The sequence below is a fragment of the Conger conger genome, chromosome 9 (genome assembly GCF_963514075.1).
Source record: "Conger conger chromosome 9, fConCon1.1, whole genome shotgun sequence".
NCBI lineage: Eukaryota > Metazoa > Chordata > Actinopteri > Anguilliformes > Congridae > Conger > Conger conger.
The window spans coordinates 26,034,578-26,056,953 of NC_083768.1; the positions used below are offsets into that span (position 1 = coordinate 26,034,578).

At 38.9% G+C, this 22,376-nt stretch overlaps 1 protein-coding gene across 1 annotated transcript; it reads left to right on the forward strand.

The window, feature by feature from the left end:
- The first annotated feature begins 309 nt into the window (after nt 1-309).
- Nucleotides 310-20,096, forward strand: LOC133137611 (voltage-dependent L-type calcium channel subunit beta-2-like). The gene is made up of 11 exons (XM_061255954.1): nt 310-330; nt 537-629; nt 1,345-1,467; nt 2,378-2,514; nt 5,577-5,662; nt 9,045-9,121; nt 12,611-12,669; nt 13,627-13,724; nt 15,129-15,280; nt 18,915-19,010; nt 19,869-20,096. The coding sequence occupies exons 1-11, from the start codon at nt 310-312 to the stop codon at nt 20,094-20,096; spliced, it is 1,170 nt and encodes a 389-aa protein (XP_061111938.1).
- Nucleotides 20,097-22,376: the final 2,280 nt, after the last annotated feature.

The window sequence follows — 22,376 nt, forward strand, 5'->3', positions numbered from 1 at the left end:
AGGATAATTCAAGCAAATGCAGCTAGCAAATGCAGCAAGCAAATTCAGCAATAGCATGCAATATGAGCAGCGGTAGCATTCCAAAATGAGCAATGCAGCAGAAAGAGCCAGGGCAGCCTGCATGATTTCCAGAGCAGGGCAATTCAAGCAATGCAGCTTGTTGAGTTGTGTTCTAATTATTGTAATCTCAGGGAATTAGCACTTTAAATAATGATGTTAGTCAGATAGCTAACAGTATTTTGCTAGCCAGTTACATAGAGTAGCAAATGTTATTACTGTAAGTTATGTAATCAGTCAGTGCCTAATGTTATGCTTACTAAAAGCAATGAGGTACACATCTGTCTCAGTGTGTAGTCTGAGTGAGCTTTAAGGTATGTGTCTGTTTCTTTATTTATTTAGTTTTGGGATTTTCGTCATATAAATATGAAGCAGATATAAATAATATCACTTGCGTGTGAAAGGCTTGGTATGAAGGGAGAAGAGGGTTTATAATTAAAAATGGAATATTTAAACACATTTTCTTCCTCAACCTGCAGCGTGAGCCAGAAATTCCAGAGATTACCCCTGAGGAAGAAGCAGCTCGGAAAGAGGCGGAGAAGCAAGCTAAAGAACAAATAGAAAAATCCAAGGTATCCTCCCTCTCTCTGGCTTTCTACACTCATTGAGCATGTTATTAGGTAGACCTGTACATCAGCTTAATGCAAATGTTTCATCAGCCAATAATCTGGCAGCAACTAAATGCTCCTCAGCTGTTCCCCTGGTCCTACTAGGTAGTGAAGGAAACCAGCATTACTACTGGGCCATGTCCAAAACTGCTTCCTAATTATTGTGTCCTGAAAATATGGTTGACCTGAAACCTGTGGGTTTACCCGCAGTTCAGGTCAACTGAAAAGAAAATGTTTCTGACAGTAGAAATAGGTAGTTTAAAACATTGAGAACGTTTTTGTATCTGTCTCCTTCTTGGTGGAAATCTTTCCATCTTCATTGTGAAATCCATGGAAAACTGTTTAGAGGAACCCAAAAATGAAAATAAAAGCAATCCTTTTTGCAGAAAGGTCTCATGTTTTACTCTGCAACATTTAGAGTTCAGCTTTGCTTTCTATTTTGATCACATACAGATTCATTGTACCAGACATGTATACCAAGAATGCCCAAAATTTTGCACCCACTGTAAATTACTAGGCTGTGTTTTCTTCACATGTGTTGTACTGATACTGGAATAGGAAGTAACAGACTGGCAGGCCTTTATAGCATCCCTCTCAAAAATGTCTTGCGAATAAATGTGCATGAGAACATAAACCAAGCATATCATTTTCTTTTTTGCCTTATACCTTTCATGGACAGTTTAAACCTGTTGCATTTGCTGTTCGTTCAAATGTCAACTACACTCCAGGAGATGATGATGGTGTTCCTGCACCTGGCACAGGTATTGCCTTTGAAGCTAAAGACTTCCTTCATATCAAAGAGGTGAGACAGCCACTAAAGTCTGTAATATATCCAACCATTATTACTAAGACAATATTTAATTGGTTAAGTAATGCTTATTTAGCACATTGTAGCTTTACATAGTGAGTTTACCAATAGATCTACTTTTCATATTGCATTAATCTAGTTTTTGCTGAGCACTCAGGAATCTCATAAGAAACTGAAAATGTCACTGTGTTAATACAGTATGTTGCCTACAAATTGGATGCAATGGTTTAGACAGACATCAAATAGGCTGAACGTAGTCTGTTCATTAATAATAGATGTATCTTGGGTGTAACAAGCAATAAACCAGATCATACATTACACATTAAACCAGCAATACATTCTCCTATTCGCTTTGAAAGCCACTTGCACCACAGCAGATTGACCTCTGACAGAAGAGAAATGCTCATGCGAGAAGTGGCATGCGCATCCCTATTTTCTGGCATCTCCAGAATGTCTGCATAATGTCAAAAGTAGTACAATGATTTGAGGAGTCGGAGAAAACAAAAGCCCACTGTTCACCAAAAACAACCTCTGGAAACAATGGTAGGACCACCTACAGTATGGGCATCTGAGCATCTGATGTAATCTGTTATCGCAGCCTTTACCCTCAGTGCTGAAAGAAACACGTTACTCCCAAAGCACACAATATAAATGTTTTGGTCCAATCATAAAAGCATTTTTTGTTCTGAATATAGGTGATAATGAGTTTCATTTAAAACGGTTTGTAATCTGAATAATTCTATCAATGTCAAATGGGTCATTTTTATATTCATTGGATTGAAATCTTGCTTTTTCAGTCTTTTACTAAGATCACTTTCATTGCATTATTGCTAAGATGATGATCATAATGATAATATGTTTTTCACATTTTGTAATGAATGGATTCTTGTCAATGTTTCTGTAGAAATTCAGTAATGACTGGTGGATTGGGCGAATGGTGAAAGAAGAAAGTGAACTGGGCTTCATTCCCAGCCCAGTGAAGCTGGAGGCCATCCTGATTAAACATGAACAGCAAGCCAGAAAAGCAAAGATACAGGCCAGGTAGTGACAACACCCTCACTTACATAACACACAGAAGCCAAGCTAGAAAACTACACTACAGTAATGACCTCACTACACATTGTGGTGAAGTTATACACAACACTTAAATGGCAGACATCCCACCCATGCAAAAATAATTCCCAGGGATTGGTGTGTGATCGGGGGGAGAAGGATAACTTTATTTATATAGTGCTTTTCAAGCCAGAACATGGCACCCAAAGCGCTTTACAAAACAAATAAAATGCATAAAATTAGACCAACAAAACATAGATAGCAGTGATGATAAGAGCATATTAATGTACACAATAAAATTTAACTTATGATAAAATAAACATAATTCACCCAATGGTAAGTCTTTAAAAGTGACTTAAAACCATCAACTGTCTCTAATTTAAATAATTTAAACTCACCGTGTTCCGAACACCAAATTAGCTCACTATGTTCAGAACAGTGCATCTTCCATGACAAATAAATACAAAATCACTTCCTCAATGATTGCTATCTGAGGACAGCACAAGGAGAGAGAGAGGTAGGGGGAGGGTGACAGACGGGGAAGTGCAAAATAAAAAGTGTTGTATACGTAAGTATAATGCAGTATTTTACACGTTATAAGACCCATAATCTCATTTAGTTTCCATGTGTCCTTTTGGAATCTCCAAATGTCATGACCTAGCTTAGAAAAACTATGCAGAATGCCCATTTGTTAATAGAAGGCATTTCATTTTGGGTATGTAATTTTCAACCTTGTGTTAAGAAAATGGGTGATACTTAATGGCTTAACATAATCTTAAATGAAGTAATCTTGGATGCAAATGTTTTACATCCGATGACTGCCTGAAGTCTGCGATCGACAGACGCAGACAGATGCTGGCTATCTTCCCATATTTTTTTTTTGGGGGGGAATTCTTTCCTGTCTTGTCTTCAGCAAGTGAAACACATGTTGATTAGATTGTAGTGATCATTCCACTCTTAGCCCTGAAAAAGTATTTGGTTAGTTTAGCAGTATGTTTGTGATCATGGTCCTGCTACAATGGTCCAAAAAGTGGGGTCCAATTAGTTTTTAGGCATTTGCTTGGATCTGAGCAGATATTTCTGTACACTTCAGTTCATCCTGATGCTGCCCTCAACAGTCACATACAGTCAGGTCCATAAATATTGGGACATCGACACAATTCTCATCTTTTTGGCTCTATACACCACTACAATGGATTTGAAATGAAACCATGAACAAGATGTGCTTTAACTGCAGACTTTCAGCTTTAATTTGAGGGTATTTACATCCAAATCAGGTGAACGGTGTAGAAATTACAACAGTTTGTATATGTGCCTCCCACTTTTTAAGGGACCAAAAGTAATGGGACAAACTAACAATCATAAATCAAGCTTTCACTTTTTAATACTTGGTTGCAAATCCTTTGCAGTCAATTAAAGCCTGAAGTCTGGAACGCATAGACATCACCAGAAGCTGGGCTTTCATCCCTGGTGATGCTCTGCCAGGCCTCTACTGCAACTGTCTTCAGTTCCTGCTTGTTCTTGGGGCATTTTCCCTTCAGTTTTGTCTTCAGCAAGTGAAATGCATGTTCAATCGGATTCATACATGCCATACATGCCCACGCCATGACACTACCACCACCATGCTTCACTGATGAGGCGGTATGTTTTGGATCAGGAGCAGTTCCTTTCCTTCTCCATACTCTTCTCTTCCCATCATTCTGGTACAAGTTGATCTTTGTCTCATCTGTCCATAGGATGTTGTTCCAGAACTGTTGTTCTAAGGCTTTTTTAGATGTTGTTTGGCAAACTCTAATCTGGTCTTCCTGTTTTTGAGGCTCACCAATGGTTTACATCTTGTGGTGAACCCTCTGTATTCACTCTGGTGAAGTCTTCTCTTGATTGTTGACTTTGACACACATACACCTACCTCCTGGAGAGTGTTCTTGATCTGGCCAACTGTTGTGAAGGGGTTTTTCTTCACCAGGGAAATAATTCTTCTGTCATCCACCACAGTTGTTTTCTGTGGTCTTCCGGGTCTTTTGGTGTTGCTGAGCTCACCGGTGTTCTTTCTTTTTAAGAATGTTCCAAACAGTTGATTTGGCCACACCTAATGTTTTTGCTATCTCTCTGATGGGTTTGTTTTGATTTTTCAACCTCATGATGGCTTGCTTCACTGATAGTGACAGCTCTTTGGATCTCATATTGAGAGTTGACAGCAACAGATTCCAAATGCAAATAGCACACTTGAAATTAACTCTAGATCTTTTATCTGCTCCTTGTACATGAGATAATGAGGGCATAACACACACCTGGCCATGGAACAGCTGAGCAGCCAATTGTCCCATTACTTTTGGTCCCTTAAAAAGTGGGAGGCACATATAGAAACTGTTGTAATTCCTACACCGTTCACCTGATTTGGATGTAAATACCCTCAAATTAAAGCTGAAAGTCTGCAGTTAAAGCATATCTTGTTCGTTTCATTTCAAATCCATTGTGGTGGTGTATAGAGCCAAAAAGAGGAGAATTGTGTCGATGTCCCAATATTTATGGACCTGACTGTAAGCATTAAAAACAAGTGAGCCTGATCCAGTGGCAGCCATACATGTCCAAGCATATTCTTTCTTTACCAAACTGTAACCTGTCCTTTCTGTTCTTGAGGCTTGCCAGTCGGTTGCATATTGTGGTGAACCCACTGAGGTTCTGTTGGAGTAGTCTTCTCTTTACTTTAATCTTTGGCACACCTATGCCTAAATCCAGGAGAGTGTTCTTCAGCTGTTCTTGTATTAAAGCTGAGTGTGTGTACTTTTCTCAGACAAAAATTACATTAAGATATGCTTTCCCTTACCTGGAGTAGTATCTGCTCATCCAGATAGTTGTGTTGAAATGTGTTGCATTCTTTGCTATAGTTCACCCTGGTAAATACATATACATTAAATGAAGTTCACATTCTAAGTTCACATTCAAATTCACAAATCCTACGACATAAAGTACACACGGTTAATATCTCAGCCATGAATTTGAAAGCTGACACAGTGCACGGATGTCCTTTCCATTCTGCTGTTTTACAGTAAAGCAGCAGCAAACTCCAATTCCTCATCAGGGGAGATGGTGCCTCACCAAAAGAAATCTGCTCCTCCTCCTCCTCCACCCCCACGTAAGTTGAAATGGTTTTTGCTATGTTAAATACATAATACATAATAGGCATTTTTCAAATAGAGATTAAGGCTGGTGTTTGTCATGGAAGTCAGGGGTGCCATGGATTCTGTGATTTTAGCCCTTTTTTTCCCTGCAGTTCTGAGACTTTCCTCATTTTCTGCTATTTCCACTATTCCATTATTTTTTGGGGATTCATGTGATCCCCCACTGTCATATAGAATGGCCCAGTATGCTATTAATGTAGTATTTCATTTAACAATTTGTTTCTGGTGTCACAGCAGTGATTTTGGTTTTTTATTTAAAGTATTGTAACAGTTCACCTTTACCTTACCCACAGAGGTTCCCACAACCAAGCCAAAGAAATCTGTAAGTCCAAGTTGATTTGAGTTTTTTTTTTGTATATTATTTCACTGTGGTATATGTGTGGGGATAATTGGAGAATAAAATTTCACTATGCAGAAAGGTGCTACATACTGCACAATAGATGCATCTGACAGTGATTGTATAATGTGTGTACATACATACAGTGGTGTGAAAAAGTGTTTGCCCCCTTCCTGATTTCTTATTTTTTTTGCATGTTTGTCACACTTAAATGTTTCAGATCATCAAACAAACTTAAATATTAGTCAAAGACAACACAAGTAAACACAAAATGCAGTTTTTAAATGAAGGTTTTTATTATTAAGGGAGAAAAAAAATCCAAACCTACATGGCCCTGTGTGAAAAAGTGATTGCCCCCCCCCCTGTTAAAACATAACTTAACTGTGGTTTATCAAACCTGAGTTCAATTTTTCTAGCCACACCCAGGCCTGATTACTGCCACACCTGTTCTCAATCAAGACATCACTTAAATAGGACCTGCCTGACAAAGTGAAGTAGACCAAATGATCCTCAAAAGCTAGACATCATGCAGAGATCTAAAGAAATTCAGGAACAAATGAGAAAGAAAGTAATTGAGATCTATCAGTCTGGAAAAGGTTATAAAGCCATTTCTAAAGCTTTGGGACTCCAGCGAACCACAGTGAGAGCCATTATCCACAAATTGCGAAAACATGGAACAGTGGTGAACCTTCCCAGGAGTGGCCGGCCGACCAAAATTACCCCAAGAGCGCAACGACGACTCATCCAAGAGGTCACAAAAGACCCCACAACAACATCCAAAGAACTGCAGGCCTCACTTGCCTCAGTTAAGGTCAGTGTTCATGACTCCACCATAAGAAAGAGACTGGGCAAAAATGGCCTGCATGGCAGAGTTCCAAGACGAAAACCACTGCTGAGCAAAAAGAACATTAAGGCTTGTCTCAATTTTGCCAGAAAACATCTTGATGTTCCCCAAGACTTTTGGGAAAATACTCTGTGGTCTGACGAGACAAAAGTTGAACTTTTTGGAAGGTGTGTGTCCCATTACATCTGGCGTAAAAGTAACACCGCATTTCAGAAAAAGAACATCATACCAACAGTAAAATATGGTGGTGGTAGTGTGATGGACTGGGGCTGTTTTGCTGCTTCAGGACCTGGAAGACTTGCTGTGATAAATGGAACCATGAATTCTGCTGTCTACCAAAAAATCCTGAAGGAGAATGTTCGGCCATCTGTTCGTGACCTCAAGCTGAAACGAACTTGGGTTCTGCAGCAGGACAATGATCCAAAACACACCAGCAAGTCCACCTCTGAATGGCTGAAGAAAAACAAAATGAAGACTTTGGAGTGGCCTAGTCAAAGCCCTGACCTGAATCCTATTGAGATGCTCTGGCATGACCTTAAAAAGGCGGTGCATGCTCGAAAACCCTCCAATGTGGCTGAATTACAACCATTCTGCAAAGATGAGTGGGCCAAAATTCCTCCATAGCGCTGTAAGAGACTCATTGCAAGTTATCGCAAATGCTTGATTGCAGTTGTTGCTGCTAAGGGTGGCCCAACTAGTTATTAGGTTTAGGGGGCAATGACTTTTTCACACAGGGCCATGTAGGTTTGGATTTTTTTTCTCCCTTAATAATAAAAACCTTCATTTAAAAACTGCATTTTGTGTTTACTTGTGTTGTCTTTGACTAATATTTAAATTTGTTTGATGATCTGAAACATTTAAGTGTGACAAACATGCAAAAATAATCAGGAAGGGGTCAAACACTTATTCACACCACTGTACATATGTCCTAATATGTTAACGATGAAAATATTTTTTCCTATCACCCAATTTGGCCGTCCTAGAAAACTGTACAAGTTTGGAGATAAAACGACACATCACAAGTGCTCGTTGCTCTCGTAGTGGGAGAGGGTAATCCCACACCCACTAACTGCTGTCCCATTCTCCCGATCTAGTCTGGGACCTGCCAACCATTTTCAAACATGTTTGATATTTTCATTGCTGCTCTTGTAGTGTGACAGGTACTGTACGATGAGGCGATTTGTCACATTGACCAATGAGATTTCAGCAGTAGCCTATGGGAAGGTGATGCTACTGAAATCTTAATGATTCTTACAAAAAATAAACTTACAATCAAAGGCTATACCATGATTAGGTAGGTTAATGCACTGTAGGCTGATAGTTATTACATTTTAAGGCTAAAATAAGAATAGTGACTTTTTTGGCCATGCCAACCAACTATCGACGTGCACAATTTCTTCTTCTGATGAATGTCCTATGAATATACATAGGCTAAAGGAGCTGACAGTTGCTCTTCATTCATCATGACGCTCTCCTTCTAGTTGTATGCCAATGTGTGGTAAAGTGTGCTTCATCATTGTCTTGTAATGTGTAACCTCATGTTGTTGCCTTGCTTTATAGTGTGTGCACAGTTAAGATGGCTAGATGGGAATCATGGTAGTTAAATGTGAGATATCTTGTTACATCTTGCATTGTTAAGACTTTACACATTGTGTAGTGTACATCTGGCTTTATGCTCTGAGGACACCAATCAAAACATTCTGTGTTACAATAACGTTGCAGACCTTTAGAGACCTGCTGTCCACATGTTTTTGTTCCAGATTGCCCAGGCTGCACCCCAATCAGATTAAAAATGAGATACTGCATTTTGTATCTTTTATGTTAATGTTATTACACCATAATCAGGCCATATTTACAGCTGTATGTGCAGTTTCCAACACTCTACAAGAAACATACAGGATTGTGTTGTTTTTGCATGCCAGGCCATGCCTACAGGCAGAGACCACTGGGATGTTCAAGACCAGGCAGGATACAGTGCTTTATGGTCTCTGGATGATATGAAAATGATAAACCAAGATTAGTTGACAGTGAGAAGGAGCCATTCGGATATTATGGCCATCCAAATTCTAAGATGATTTTGTTGATTGTTGATATGTGATAATAGCTTATGTGCTTGTTTATGCTTTATTTTGAGTATGTCTCCATCTGTAGACAGAACACATCCCAATATATGATGTTGTGCCTTCAATGAGACCTGTGATAATGATGGGGCCTTCGCTAAAAGGTTACGAGGTGAGAGCATATATAGTATATAATATCCCCCCCCCCCCCCGCAGTATAGTAACAGTAGTGTGTTGAAATTCATTTAAAGAAGAAGAGGGTTATGTAGAGTAAGTGAGTAGGTGACAGTAAAGGTGACAGTAGGTGACACTCACTCACACTCAAGCTAAGATCCTGACCACACCAATACATGGTACATTTACTTATGTATGATTATTCAGCTCACAATAGCACCTGGTAATATGTGTACACTCCAACGTGATTGTAGCCAACCACGTACATTGCATTAAATTGTGAAAGTTAATTATCAGAGTTTTTAAATGATCAAGGAGAGAACATTTCAGACATGTCCTTTGGGATCGGTTTCACTATTAACCTGTGTAAGAATTGTATAAGCTACAGTATCTAGCACTGCATTTGACATTGCCCAGCAAAACACTTTTGACTGACCAGTGAATCATGGTGTGTCTGTACCCAGTGGCTGGCTAGTGGCTTGAGTTCCAAAGACAGTGGCTATCGGAGTAAATAAGGAAGACACATGTCACAAAAATGCATCGCTTGTGAACAGGGGAAAATCTATGGTGTGAATTTTTGCTCCGGAACTGTACTACAGTCATTCACTACATTAATCAATGTGTTTTCAGCAAATTTAGCCACACAAAATGTTAATTCAAGCTGACAGGACCACAGTGTTCGATGTAATCAGAATTCAACATTTTTATTTCAGTTACCAAGAATTGCAAAAATGTGAAAATTTCTAATATTGGGACAGACTTGTACATGAACCTACAATTGAACTTGAAAACTGACTGAAGAAATGCACATGGAGTTCATAGATAAGCCATGAACATACTAAGAATAAATGTGCACACATGTGCACAAAAACGCCCCATCGGGCGTTTTTGACTTTACAGACATGCTGAAATCAAAATTTAGTCAATTCTTCATGAATTCACCAATTCTTCATACCTAATAAAGTGCTATGTATATTGTTACAACTAATTCACATGATGCAGCAGCACATACACATGATGAAAGCAAGCACAGCTCAATATTCTAAGCAGTTTATTATGCTTTAAATGTATGAAATACATATATTCTGTTTCTTTTTTATTTTTTGGCAATATGTATCTGTCGCTACATCATGCCATACAAGTTCATAGTGGGAGATAAATAGATAGGGACTGGAGAGGCAGAGGCCAGATGTCCTAGATTGTAAGAAAACAAAGAAAAAGTCAGGGACAAAAGCTTAAAAGCTAACACACGCACCCACCCAAAAAATATCTTCATACGCAGTGTGACACCCCCGGATTGTGAGATGAGGCGATTGTCACCCGCTATTTATTAGGTTATGCTATAGAGGGAGAGAGACGGCGAGTTCAAACACCAGACAAACGTATTAGGAAACGATCATCTTTACCCTTCCCCCTCACGGTACATAGCGGAAAATGATTAACCAAAATAAGAACATAAATTCTTATGATGCCAAAACACAGCAAAAGCATTTCAGCCGCACAGAACGTTTCCAGATTGGGTTGCTTTACTTTGATGTTCAGTGTCACAGACTCGCCCGCTCTATGTGTTCCGGTCTCAGCCTTGCACCACGGAGATTGGAGAAGAGTGTATGGCTGATTTGTGAGCACAACCCACATACGTGTACGAGTAGATTTGGCTGAAAGTGCTGAAGGCCAGCTCCGCTGGATCGAGCGCCATAAGGCGCTACTGGTACCGTAGATTTGGAAATGTTATCAACTGTTTTGCCTACTTTGGGTGGAGCACCGATAAATAACTTTCTACATACGCAGCCGAAGTGACAGAAATAGCGATTAGAGAGATAGTCGTTGTTACAGGCAAATCTGTCTAGTGTTAACAGCCAATTACGTGGTCAATTCTGAACGAATTCAAAATGTTAGCAAGCTGGTAGTAACGTGGTACTTGTCTAAACTAACCACTCGCCTTCCTGCATGTTGTGGAAGTCACTTGAGATACACAAGTTGCGTCTGCTGCTTCCGCGTAGTGCTGCCAGACTACAAAACAATGTACACTCCCCCAGTGTAGTAAAAGTCCTTGCCGTATTAGTTGCACATAAATTAACCCCACATGGCTCCTCTGTAGTAAATCAACTTTTGAACAGCATTGTTTGTTCTCTTTCACTTTTAATACGAATTAGTTACTCGCTAACTAGCTAGCTACTACTAATTTGCGAGAGGGGACAATGTTGTTTTCACTTTAATGAGTTTCAACGTACGAATTTGTCCGATCCACGGATTCCGTGGGGGCCTACTCATGAGCACATGAGTGGCACAGATGTACACGTGTATCTGTACTCTTGAGACATAATCTGGAACATGCACCCCCACACACAGATACTCAAAGTGCTCGTTCTCATTTCACACTTGTGTAAAGGCAGACTTCACGGTACATGCTCGTTCCCAGCATCAGCATTACAGAAACCGAATCACACACTGCCCAGCGTGTTTTACACAGCTATAGCCGCTGAGACCTGAGTCAACATATCTCACCACTCCCAGCCTAATGAGGGCCGTAATGAAACCTGGAGTTACTGTATGGTTCGGTTCACTCATGACGCAGTTCCATGCAGAGATCCTGCAGGCTCCTAATTCAGGCTAGGTATCTGATTTAGGGATAAATTATGAAGAGATATACTGTACGTAGGTCAATAAATGAGTATGTCTCACTTCCTTGTACTCCACCTCTTTCTATTACACACTATAATCCATATGAACATCAGACTCTCAGTCTTGCTGGCATTTAAACAGCCTGTAAATGTCATATTGGCCAGAGAGGAATTCTAATCTAATGACAAACATACACACCATCTTCTCTAAATGTATTTCGTCATATCATTTGCTGGGATTTGCTGAGTTGCACATTTCTTGTACCAAAACTACATCCAATGTTAAAATAAACCTGATTATAAGTGAAAAATGTAGGGGTTTTTTTGTAATGTGGTAATGGTAAATGTTATAAATTATTACATCATATATAAGTAACGTCACTTCCGGGTTTCGGGAAAAAGTCACTTCCGGTTTCTGGAAATAGCGTTACTTCCGGTTTTCGAAAATACGGTTAAAATTTTTATTTTATTTTCCACTACCTGGAATTTTAGCAAAAGTTTGATACAAAATCTAAATATGGCATGGGGATGAGAACGATAACTGATTCACTGATTGCCTATATGAACACGCTTTGCGACATGCATTCATGGCTTCTCCTTAGTTACCAGCACCTATCCTTTCTGTACCCCTGTGAATTATGTTAGTTACATGGTACTTTCCCTCTGTCAGCAGCAGGTTTCTTTTTCTACAGAGAAATTGTCTCTCTTTCCTTTTTCTCTTTAAGCACTGAAGAATGCTAAGGAAATATATGTTAAAAGTTTAAATTGCATATTTTTCATGCTTTATTTGATGTGTTACATGTGATGCATTTCACAAAAAGCAACATTTACCAATGTCATTCACTGTGTTTTTTTTATTTTAGTTGACTGACATGATGCAAAAAGCACTCTTTGATTTTCTGAAACACAGATTTGAAGGGAGGTGAGTTTGGGGGCTTTTCTGTTTGATACGAAAATATTTCTCATGAATATTTTAAAAATGTGTCAGGAGAAACAATTACTTCTGTATCTACTGCATGTATATGGCAGCAGCAGGGTGGTTTGAGTTTCGTTTGATACCTTGGACCCTTGATGACTTAAAACCATTTAAGTCCATATAATGTGTTCCATAATTTACAGCTGAATCTAGTCCCACCCCCAATTCCCATCCATTCAAATGCAAAGAGTTTTAGTATCTCTTGCAGGAAAACCTGAAAATAAGATATCAAGATTCTGATGATGTTGATGGGTAACAGGCATCAGGAAGTCATGGCATGCAAAGGATATGCAACAAAATACTAAACACGACTGCTTTCATTTACATAATATTGCTGAGTCCTAAACATTATGGTGCCCTTAAATGGGGTGACTGTTTATAAACACTGATGTCATTTCTACATGGTGGAACCAAAATGTATAAAAATGCCCTTCATTAAAATCGGACAATGTGCACTTTAACCACATGTGATTACAAATTATTACAAATCTCAAATTGTGGAGTACAGAGGCAAATTAATAAATGATGGGTCTTTGTCCAAAACATTACTGGGGGCACTGTATCTGAAAAACATCTCATATTATGTGTCTGCATGAATCAATGACAGGTTTTCATAACATCATTGTGTTGGAACTTTTGGTAGTCTTCAGATACACATGCACTATTAACACTGGCCAATTGCATCAATAGTGTTCTGCAGTATGTGTGGTAATTGATGTAATATTTAGTAGTTTTATGCTCAGGAACTTTGAGTTTGCCAAACTAAAAAATAATTAAACTTCATTACATTATATTACATTACATCACATTACGTGGCATTTAGCAGACGCTCTTATCCAGAGCGACGTACAACAAAGTGCAAATCAAACACAATGTACTCATGAGTTCACGTGTCTCCTTCAGAATATCAATCACACGGGTTACAGCTGACCTCTCCCTGGCCAAAGGCTCTGTGATGAACAATCCCAGTAAACATGCACTATTAGATCGCTCCAGTCTCAGTAAGTGCAACAATATCTTTAATTTTCATATCTGGGCCTGATATTCTGGGTTTTTTCCAAAGGTTCGTAAGTTAAATATAAAGTCTGGATATCAAATATAAGAATAAATGCGCCAATTTTATTTAGAATAAATGGTGGGCATTTATATAGCACCTTTATCCAAAGTTCTGTACAATTGATGCTTCTAATTCACCCATTCATACACACACTCACACACCAAAGGCAATTGGCTGCCATGCAAGGTACCAATCTGCTCGTCAGGAGCTTCTAACAAAAGATAAAAGTTGCAGATAAATAATTGTTAAATCCAGCCAGTAGTAATATCCACCTTCAGGTGAATAATTTTCCATGTAACAAAACCCAATTTTATTTTGTTGGTTTCCACGTGACACTGGAACTGCTTCTAAAAATATATATTCCCACTGAGAGGCCTCAAAACCATTATCTATACAGACATTAAGACTTTAAATTGATGATTTCAATAGATTGACATTCACAAAATAAAATAAACCAATACAATATTCTTGTGGCCTCTGTGGCCATGCTGATCTCTGACCCTCAATGGTTCTAGAATGCTGTGTTTCTTCAGGAAGTAATAGAACTTTTAAAGAGAGGACACCCCATGTTGATATACAGAGATCTGTAGCATGCTTTTTAATTGCCCTGAGGATTTTCCCTGAGATATTTGTGGAGGGGAGGAGAGAAATAGAGAGACCGACAACATTCCTTTGATTTGTTATACTGTCTCTGTCAGGTGATAATCTAAAAACTAGATATCGGACAGTCCTATTCTGTATGTTTTGAATTGATCATTAAAGTTTGGCATGTTTTTTCAAATAAATTGCTTGAATGAAGATTGTGCCAAATGAGAATTACATAATTGATCTGGAAAATGTGAAATGAGACTAAAATGTGTGAAAATGAGTTGTGCTTACAGGTTTGAGGATTGTCTTTCTTCTTGCACATTAACTTAGTTTTGCTCATTTGGTTTTTAGCAGCAGTTCCAGTGTTTAAACAATTGAGAAACTAATTAATGGAGCAAGACAGACAATCACAGCTCATGTGCATTGTTTTTGTTTGTGGCTTTCCTGCTTTATGACCCTTTTTACCGTCAGACTTTTGTGTGGACTATTTAGCATCTGCACAGCATGACCACGTGTGTGTGTGCGCGTGTATGTGTGTGTGTAGTGGCACCTATTTTTTTGTGTAATTAGTGTTGTGTGTGTTTATTGAAGGAATATCTTCGAAGGAATGTACCTGTTTACGGAATGGTGTTTTTTATGTATTAGTGAAGTTTATTTGTGTGTTTGCATGCATGCATATTAATGTTGTTTCATATGGCCATTTTCCTTTGTGTGTATTTCATTAGTTCACCTGTTTTCAGCAAGCTCTCTGTTTTTGTAGCTGAAGTTCAGAGTGAAATTGAGCGAATATTTGAACTGGCACGATCCCTGCAACTGGTGGTATTGGATGCTGACACAATCAACCACCCATCTCAGCTGGCCAAATCTTCCCTGGCGCCCATTATCGTCTACCTTAAGGTCAACTCTACAAAGGTAAAGAACAAAATCACCAATGTAACATACTTTTGTAAATTGCACTCAGACATTGCACTCATCATTTCTACTCAGTACACTGAAGGTAATGCCAAACAGGTGCCATTCCAATGGCACATAAGCTTCCTTACCAGCTATCAGTATTGTCTTAAAATGTTTGCTGTAACATTGTTGATCACCAAAGCATACATACCCTGTTAAAAACCAAAAATATTATATTTGAATTAAATTCATAGTTTTACATATGTTGCATAACATTTTTAAAACACACAACAGGAAATTAAGTTTGAGCACAGAAAATACAAAATGTATACTTTCTCTTTTTTATATGTGGGTTACAATAGGCTGGGGATGGCCTCTGTATCACATGGTGAAAGGCCTAAGATGGACAAAAAGATAATTGGCTTGTTGCTTCATTAAGCCTGGGCACAAAACTAAGTGAGGACACAAAAACAAAATCTAGGCAAAGCCAAAATCCACAAAAGAAATCTAGACACCCATGTACGGCAGTTAACCAGAAAAAAACCTTTTAGGGTCTTTAGGCCTGAGAACAAGGGCTGTGTCTGAAATAGTATACTTAGCGTACTACTCATACTATGTTTGAATGAAAATCAGTCAAGGCCAAATGATTAGGTAACGGGCAGCAGCACGTCACCCCCCTGCTTACTTCCCTCCACTGGCTGCCTGTCATGGCTCGCATCAAATTCAAAACATTGGTGCTAGCCTTCCAAGCAGTTAAGGGGTCTTCCCCAGCTTATCTGCAAAAAATCATCAGACCCTACACCCCTGCCAGACCTCTTCGTTCAGCCTCCACAGGCCGCTTGGCACCTCCCCCTCTCAGAACCTCCACCTCACGCTCACGACTACTGTCTGTTCTGGCCCCACGGTGGTGGAACGAACTCCCCGTTGAGGTCAGAACTATAGAATCTCTCCCCACCTTCAAGCGCAAGCTGAAGACACACCTCTTCAAGCAGCACCTCTCCCCATCCCTCCCTACCTCCCTGTGAACCTTAATTGTTGTCTCTGTGACTTGCTTTGTGTATCGGTATTTTTAGTTGGCTAGGTAACCAGTGTTTGGATAGTTAACTTTGGTCACTTTTGCTCTGTTTGTTTGTTTGTTTGTTCAAAAAAAAAAAAAAAAATGGCCCTTGTCCTTATCTTTGTTGTACAGGTAGCAGTTGAAATTGTACTTCCCTCTAGGGTCTTTCAGCGAACTTATCCCTGGTTATGGGTATGCACTTTTGTTGTACGTCGCTCTGGATAAGAGCGTCTGCCAAATGCCAATAATGTAAAAGCAGCTGTAGTAATTACAGCAAGCCACAGCTGGTGTTATACCTGTGAGTAGGGCCGCTGCTGCCCCCTGGTGGAAAGCCTTCTAACTGCTTTCCTGGCATCACATACTGTACTCAGCCCCCTCACCCAGAAAGCATATCACGGTCAAAATTTAAATGAAAATGCAATACGTAAATGGCAATTAAATTCGATAATTTGATATTTCATATACTAATATTGACATTTCATTTTAACAGGGATTTGCACACTTTGGGTATAGTTTTATTGGAAAAAAATGGAAAAATTGGAAAATTAAAATGTATTTCCCAAATGTTTAATGTGATTATGCAATCGTGATGTTAAAATATTAATTTAAATGTAATTGCCCTTGTATGCATTTTCAGTCTCTAACCAGGCATTTGAAATTTTATTATACTAAGCTGTAAATGTGGCAATATTTAAATGGTTATCCAAATGTTAAAACGGATTTGTGATTCTTACTTGTGATTCTGATTTTGCATGCAATTCTATTTGTGATATTTTGACTATGTGATTCTGCATGTGATCCATTTTGGATCAATTTATGGAGTAATTTATCTTATGAAATTACTGTACTTGCCATTTTGAAAAGTTCAGTAGTGTCTTATAAGCTCTAAATGAGGTACCCAGGACACTTAAATAAATCAAAATCAATAAATTCTTAAAGTGGCTAAGGTAGATGACTGGGACCTGGGAGGTTGGTGGTTCAAGCCCTGGTATAGCCATGATACGATATGGGCTGTTGGGCCATTGATGAAGGCACTTTACTCCACATTGCACTGGGGGTGATTGTCCCCTGATTGTCCCCCTAGTCTAATCAACCTTAAGTTGCCTTGGATAAAGGCGTCAGCTAAAATCACACATTTATTTATTTATTTTATAATGGCTAAACTCATGCCTTTTTCTACCAAACTAATGGATTTATAGTCATTTCAACAACATACCCACAATGCATATATTAATCATTTAATAGATAGTATCTGTAATTATATCTGCAATTCCTCTTTTAAAATGCACTCAAAGTAATAGCAATTGTTTGTGCAACGTGTATTGTAGTGTATAGTGCTTCATGCTGGCAATTCTCATTGTAGCTTAGCTGTTCGTAGCTGTAGCCTAATAAATCTCACCAAGAATGATGTTGAAAACCTCTTAGCCTCTACGGAGAAACTGCCAATCAAAAGGTTGGGTCCCCACCATTCAGAAAATGTTAGCTTCACTATATTAGCATACCATTTTTACATTTTAGCTAGGTAAGTGACATGCTTTTGTAAATTTCACCACAGAAAGTAAGATTAATTAGCAGATGAAAAAACTGCCCCTTCTGCTGCACTCGTTTTCATTGAATAATTTTGTGATATAGCTTGTTGTATTCATGTGAAGTAGTTTGCGGCATTATTGTAAAATTAATGAAAAAAGCTGTCACACCAAACTGTCGCACACCACGTGACTTCCCTGTGAGGGAGGTCTCTGGATGTTTGCCGTTGTTTGCCGCATGGAGAGAGAGACTGCCAAACACCAACACAAAATAGACAATAGTCTTCACCCTTCCCACTCATGGGTTCCAGAAAAAATAATAAACTAAAATAAAAAAGGCAAAAGAAAGTCAAACTGAGGGACAGCTTTTCAGCTCTGTGCTCAGAGCTGGCCAATTTTCAGCTAGCCAGCTCCGCTGCTTTTCAGCTGCGTCATCCTTTCAGATGCTGAACTGAACTGAAGAGTAAATGAAATGAAATAAAAACCCACCCCACAAACCTGACGCTCCGGAGAGATCTCCCGGTCTTGGCCATGCCCTGTGGAGACGCGCACGCTTTAAGCACCTGGGCTGATTATTTAAAGCAACCCAGGTGCGTGTGCTCTTTCCACCAGCAGGTGTGGCCAATCTGGCTCTCCGGATAATTTCAGGGAGATTCAGCTGATTTTAGCCGATTTAACAATTCATCTTTTGTTAAATTGTCCATGTTTATTTAAGCTTTTCCTCGCTGCATAGTGCAGTTGCAGATATAATATAAAACAGGTAATTATACCAGCAAACTGATAATTATGCCAGCTCCCCTGATTACTTTCAGGTGTAATGAAATACTACTTTGGCAATGATCGTGTCAAACCGTGAACCACTATTTCATGTTCCTCCCGAATTTACATTTGAGCATTTATTCAAAATGCTAGGCCAATCTGTGTATGGCTGTGTTAATATAGCATGATTGTAGCTCACAATAGTCACTGCTAGGCTTGACAAGCTGATGTATATGCCAAAAATGCCACTGCCCACATCATACATAAACACTTACTTACTGTATCCATCTTTTTCAATTCCACTATGCAGGTTTTACAGCTGCTGATAAAGTCAAGAGGCAAGTCACAGTCCAAACACATGAACGTTCAGATGGTTGCTGCTGAAAAACTGGCTCAGTGTCCGCCTGTGAGTGCTGCTAAGATCACATTTTCACATTCAAATATCACTTCTGATGTGGGTGGAAAACATTCAGTTTAATCATAAAATTAAACAAAACATGACATGTTTCATTCCTTAAACATCTGAATTTCAACCCAGATGCCAAATCTGGCAATCCCTGCTCATTTTTCAGTGTTTTATTTTAAGGCTTTATAACTCCAGAGGTGAGTAATGGCTTAAATGACACAAGATCCATGTACTATATAAAATACTAACTTAATTTAGTGTATTGATACCTACTCTGAAAATGATGCAAATAGAAAACAAGTTAAGTCCTTTATATTGCAATTAAATACTGTCAGAAATGTAAAACTGGTACCTATGCATTTTCTGAATCATAAACTGCTTGGCTACAAGTGTGCATCATCTGAGGGTGATATGCAGAAGTACTAAAGTATATAGTACCTATATGAAGCAAAATACAGTATAAGCAGTGTACCCTGGTATCCCTTAGTGTGTCCAAATCTATGGCCAAATTGTACAGTACTGTGCAAAAGTTTTAGTCATTCTACATTCTTTAGTGTGTCAGTAGAAAAGAGAAAATTTGAGATTTACAAACATTCATTTTCCAAAATCTAAAATATATATGTATTTTTGTGTTTCATTAAAGTAACATATCAAGTAATAGAATACTTTTCAGACAAAAAGTTGAAAAGTTCAGCTCCTACCAAAAAACTGACGTCCTAAATCCCATATTACTTGTGCGAATGCATTTCCAAAGGATTTACAGTCAGTTTTGTTTGGCTCATGTTTGATAAATGAGGCCCAATGTGTGTATTTATGACATGAACATAACTGATAAAAATGTCTTCTCTCTTCGTCTAGGAAATATATGATGTAATATTAGATGAGAACCAGTTGGATGATGCATGTGAGCATATTGCTCATTATCTGGAAGCCTACTGGAGGTCAACCCATCCTGATGGCTGCAGTCCTCCAAATCCACTCCTGATGGACCTAGCTGCAGCTACGTTGCAGGTTGGGGACAGTGCTGCCCCTATCTCTGAACTGCAGGAACAGGTACCAGTCTCCAAGATCATATCTGTTTTGTGATATAATGGATAGAGCATATTTAAGCATTGTGGAATGAGAACCCGTGGTATATCATGGATATTGGCACAGCTAGCGGGGTGGTTTTGGCTGGAATGCAAACTGACCAATAGAGACAATGGACTGGACCTATTAATTGTATAAATGTAATTAATTAATTAAGCAGTTATAAGTCTCTAAATTAGGATATCTACACTCAGTAAGCACTTTATTAGGTATATATATATATATATATATATATATATATTCGATTTTTTAGACTTATAAGTCTTCTGCTGTAACCTATCCACTCGTTTGACACATTGTGTGTTCAGAGATGCTCTTCTGCATACCCCTGTTGTAATGTGTGGTTATTTGCGTTACTGTCACCTTCCTGTCAGCTTTGACCAGCCTGGCCATTCTCCTCTGACCTCTTTCATGGAGAACTGCTGCTCACTGGATGTTTTTTCTTTTTCGCTCCATTCTCTCAACTCTAGAGACTGTGTAAAAATCCCAGGAGATCAGTTTCCGAGATACTCAAACCACCCTGTCTGGCACCAACAATCAGTCCACTTAGATCAGATTTTTTTCCCATTCTGATGGTTGACGTGAACATTAACTGAAGTTTTGATTTGGACTTTCTTTTATTCCTGTATTTCAGTTTTAATTATATTACTATATGTGGTCTTTTGCTCATTCACTGTTGAGATTTCACTGTTAAATATCGTCGTTTGATATTTGAATTGTGGCACAAAATTGCTTCCATGTCAGTGAGTGAGCTATGGTCAGTAATGACAGAGAAATTAAATTATCTCAAACAACACTTATGTTATTACTGTACTACACAATAGATGGATGCTGGTGGGATGCTCAATATCTGGTCTGTGTCTTATTAATACAGGGGTGATCAAAATGGCAAGATCTTGGCTGAGAAGGGGAAGCACCATCAACAGCGGGAGCAACAAGACCAACACACACCAGAGTACCACTTTGAATACCAAGAGTAGCACACTCTGGAAAGGGTACACACTCACCAGAGAGCATCACACTGATCTCAGTGTAACATACTTACAACCACAGAGCAGCTCACCAGAGTATCACATTCACAACCTGATACGCGTTGGACAACTAACAACTAACTATGTTCCCTTGTACTGTACTGTTGTGTGATTTCGTAAGATAGTATTTGATTACCTACTCATCTTTTTTAAGGACAAATATTACTTATGTTTAAATTGATAACAACAAAATGACTGTCACCCTACAGTACTTATTTATTCTATGTGTTCCTTTTGGTAGCCTTTTTTGTTTGCTGTGGACTACCTTTTCAAACTTTTAGTTTATAAGAGCAACTAAAAGAAAGTTTGACTATGTTCATAAATGCAGAGAAGCAAGACCATCTCTGCTGAAAAAGACAGCTCAAGCTATGTTATGAAACAGTTGGTAGCTGGTTGACCAGTTCAGACCAGCTCCATAATCAACATGGTTTGACTAATTCAAGCTAAGTTTTGAAACACCAGGGTTCTTTTACAGTACCATAGGAGAAATTCTCTTTGGACGTGTGCAAAAGCACAACCAACATCAGACCCCAGGGGTCTTGCTGGACCATGACTAGACAATTGTCCTCTCCATTGTTGTGGTGAGGGGTTGCATATCCTTGAACTGTGTAGGGCGGATTACAGAAGTGTAGACCCCTTATTGGACTGCGAAAGGGAACAGACTGTGTTTATAGTGCTGGCAGGGAGTCATAGCATTATGTATAACGTTGTGTCACTGATGGTGTGGTGCAGTGGGCACTAAATAAAGATCTTGGAACACTTGAAATGCAAATTTTATTTGTAATAAAAATTTTATTTGATCTATTTTTATTTGAAAAGAGGTAAAATAACTGGCTATGAATGACATCAGCTTCAACACGCCCACTGATATTATATTCAGCATAATCCAGCCAATTTGTCAGCCGTACTGCTCGCTTTGAGCTTTGCACTCCTCCCCTATTACCCAGAGAATGCCAACATTCAGTAACCACCATTCCCAGCACCAATGCGCCATGCAAGGGTGTCTCTGGAAAATAGGGCCCTAAGAGTCAAAACAGGAAGGAGAACTTAAAAAAGAAAGTTGTCAAGATCATGTATAATTGTATCACTGTTTGGAACAAAAACCAGCATACACAGGGGAGCAGAGTACCGAGGTCAGGAACCACTGCTTTAGCCCACACAAGCTTCCCATTCTTGAAAGATGATGGTAATAGGCTTAACGATATTATATCTGCAATTATAGAGAACATCCCGTGATTTTTGCAAG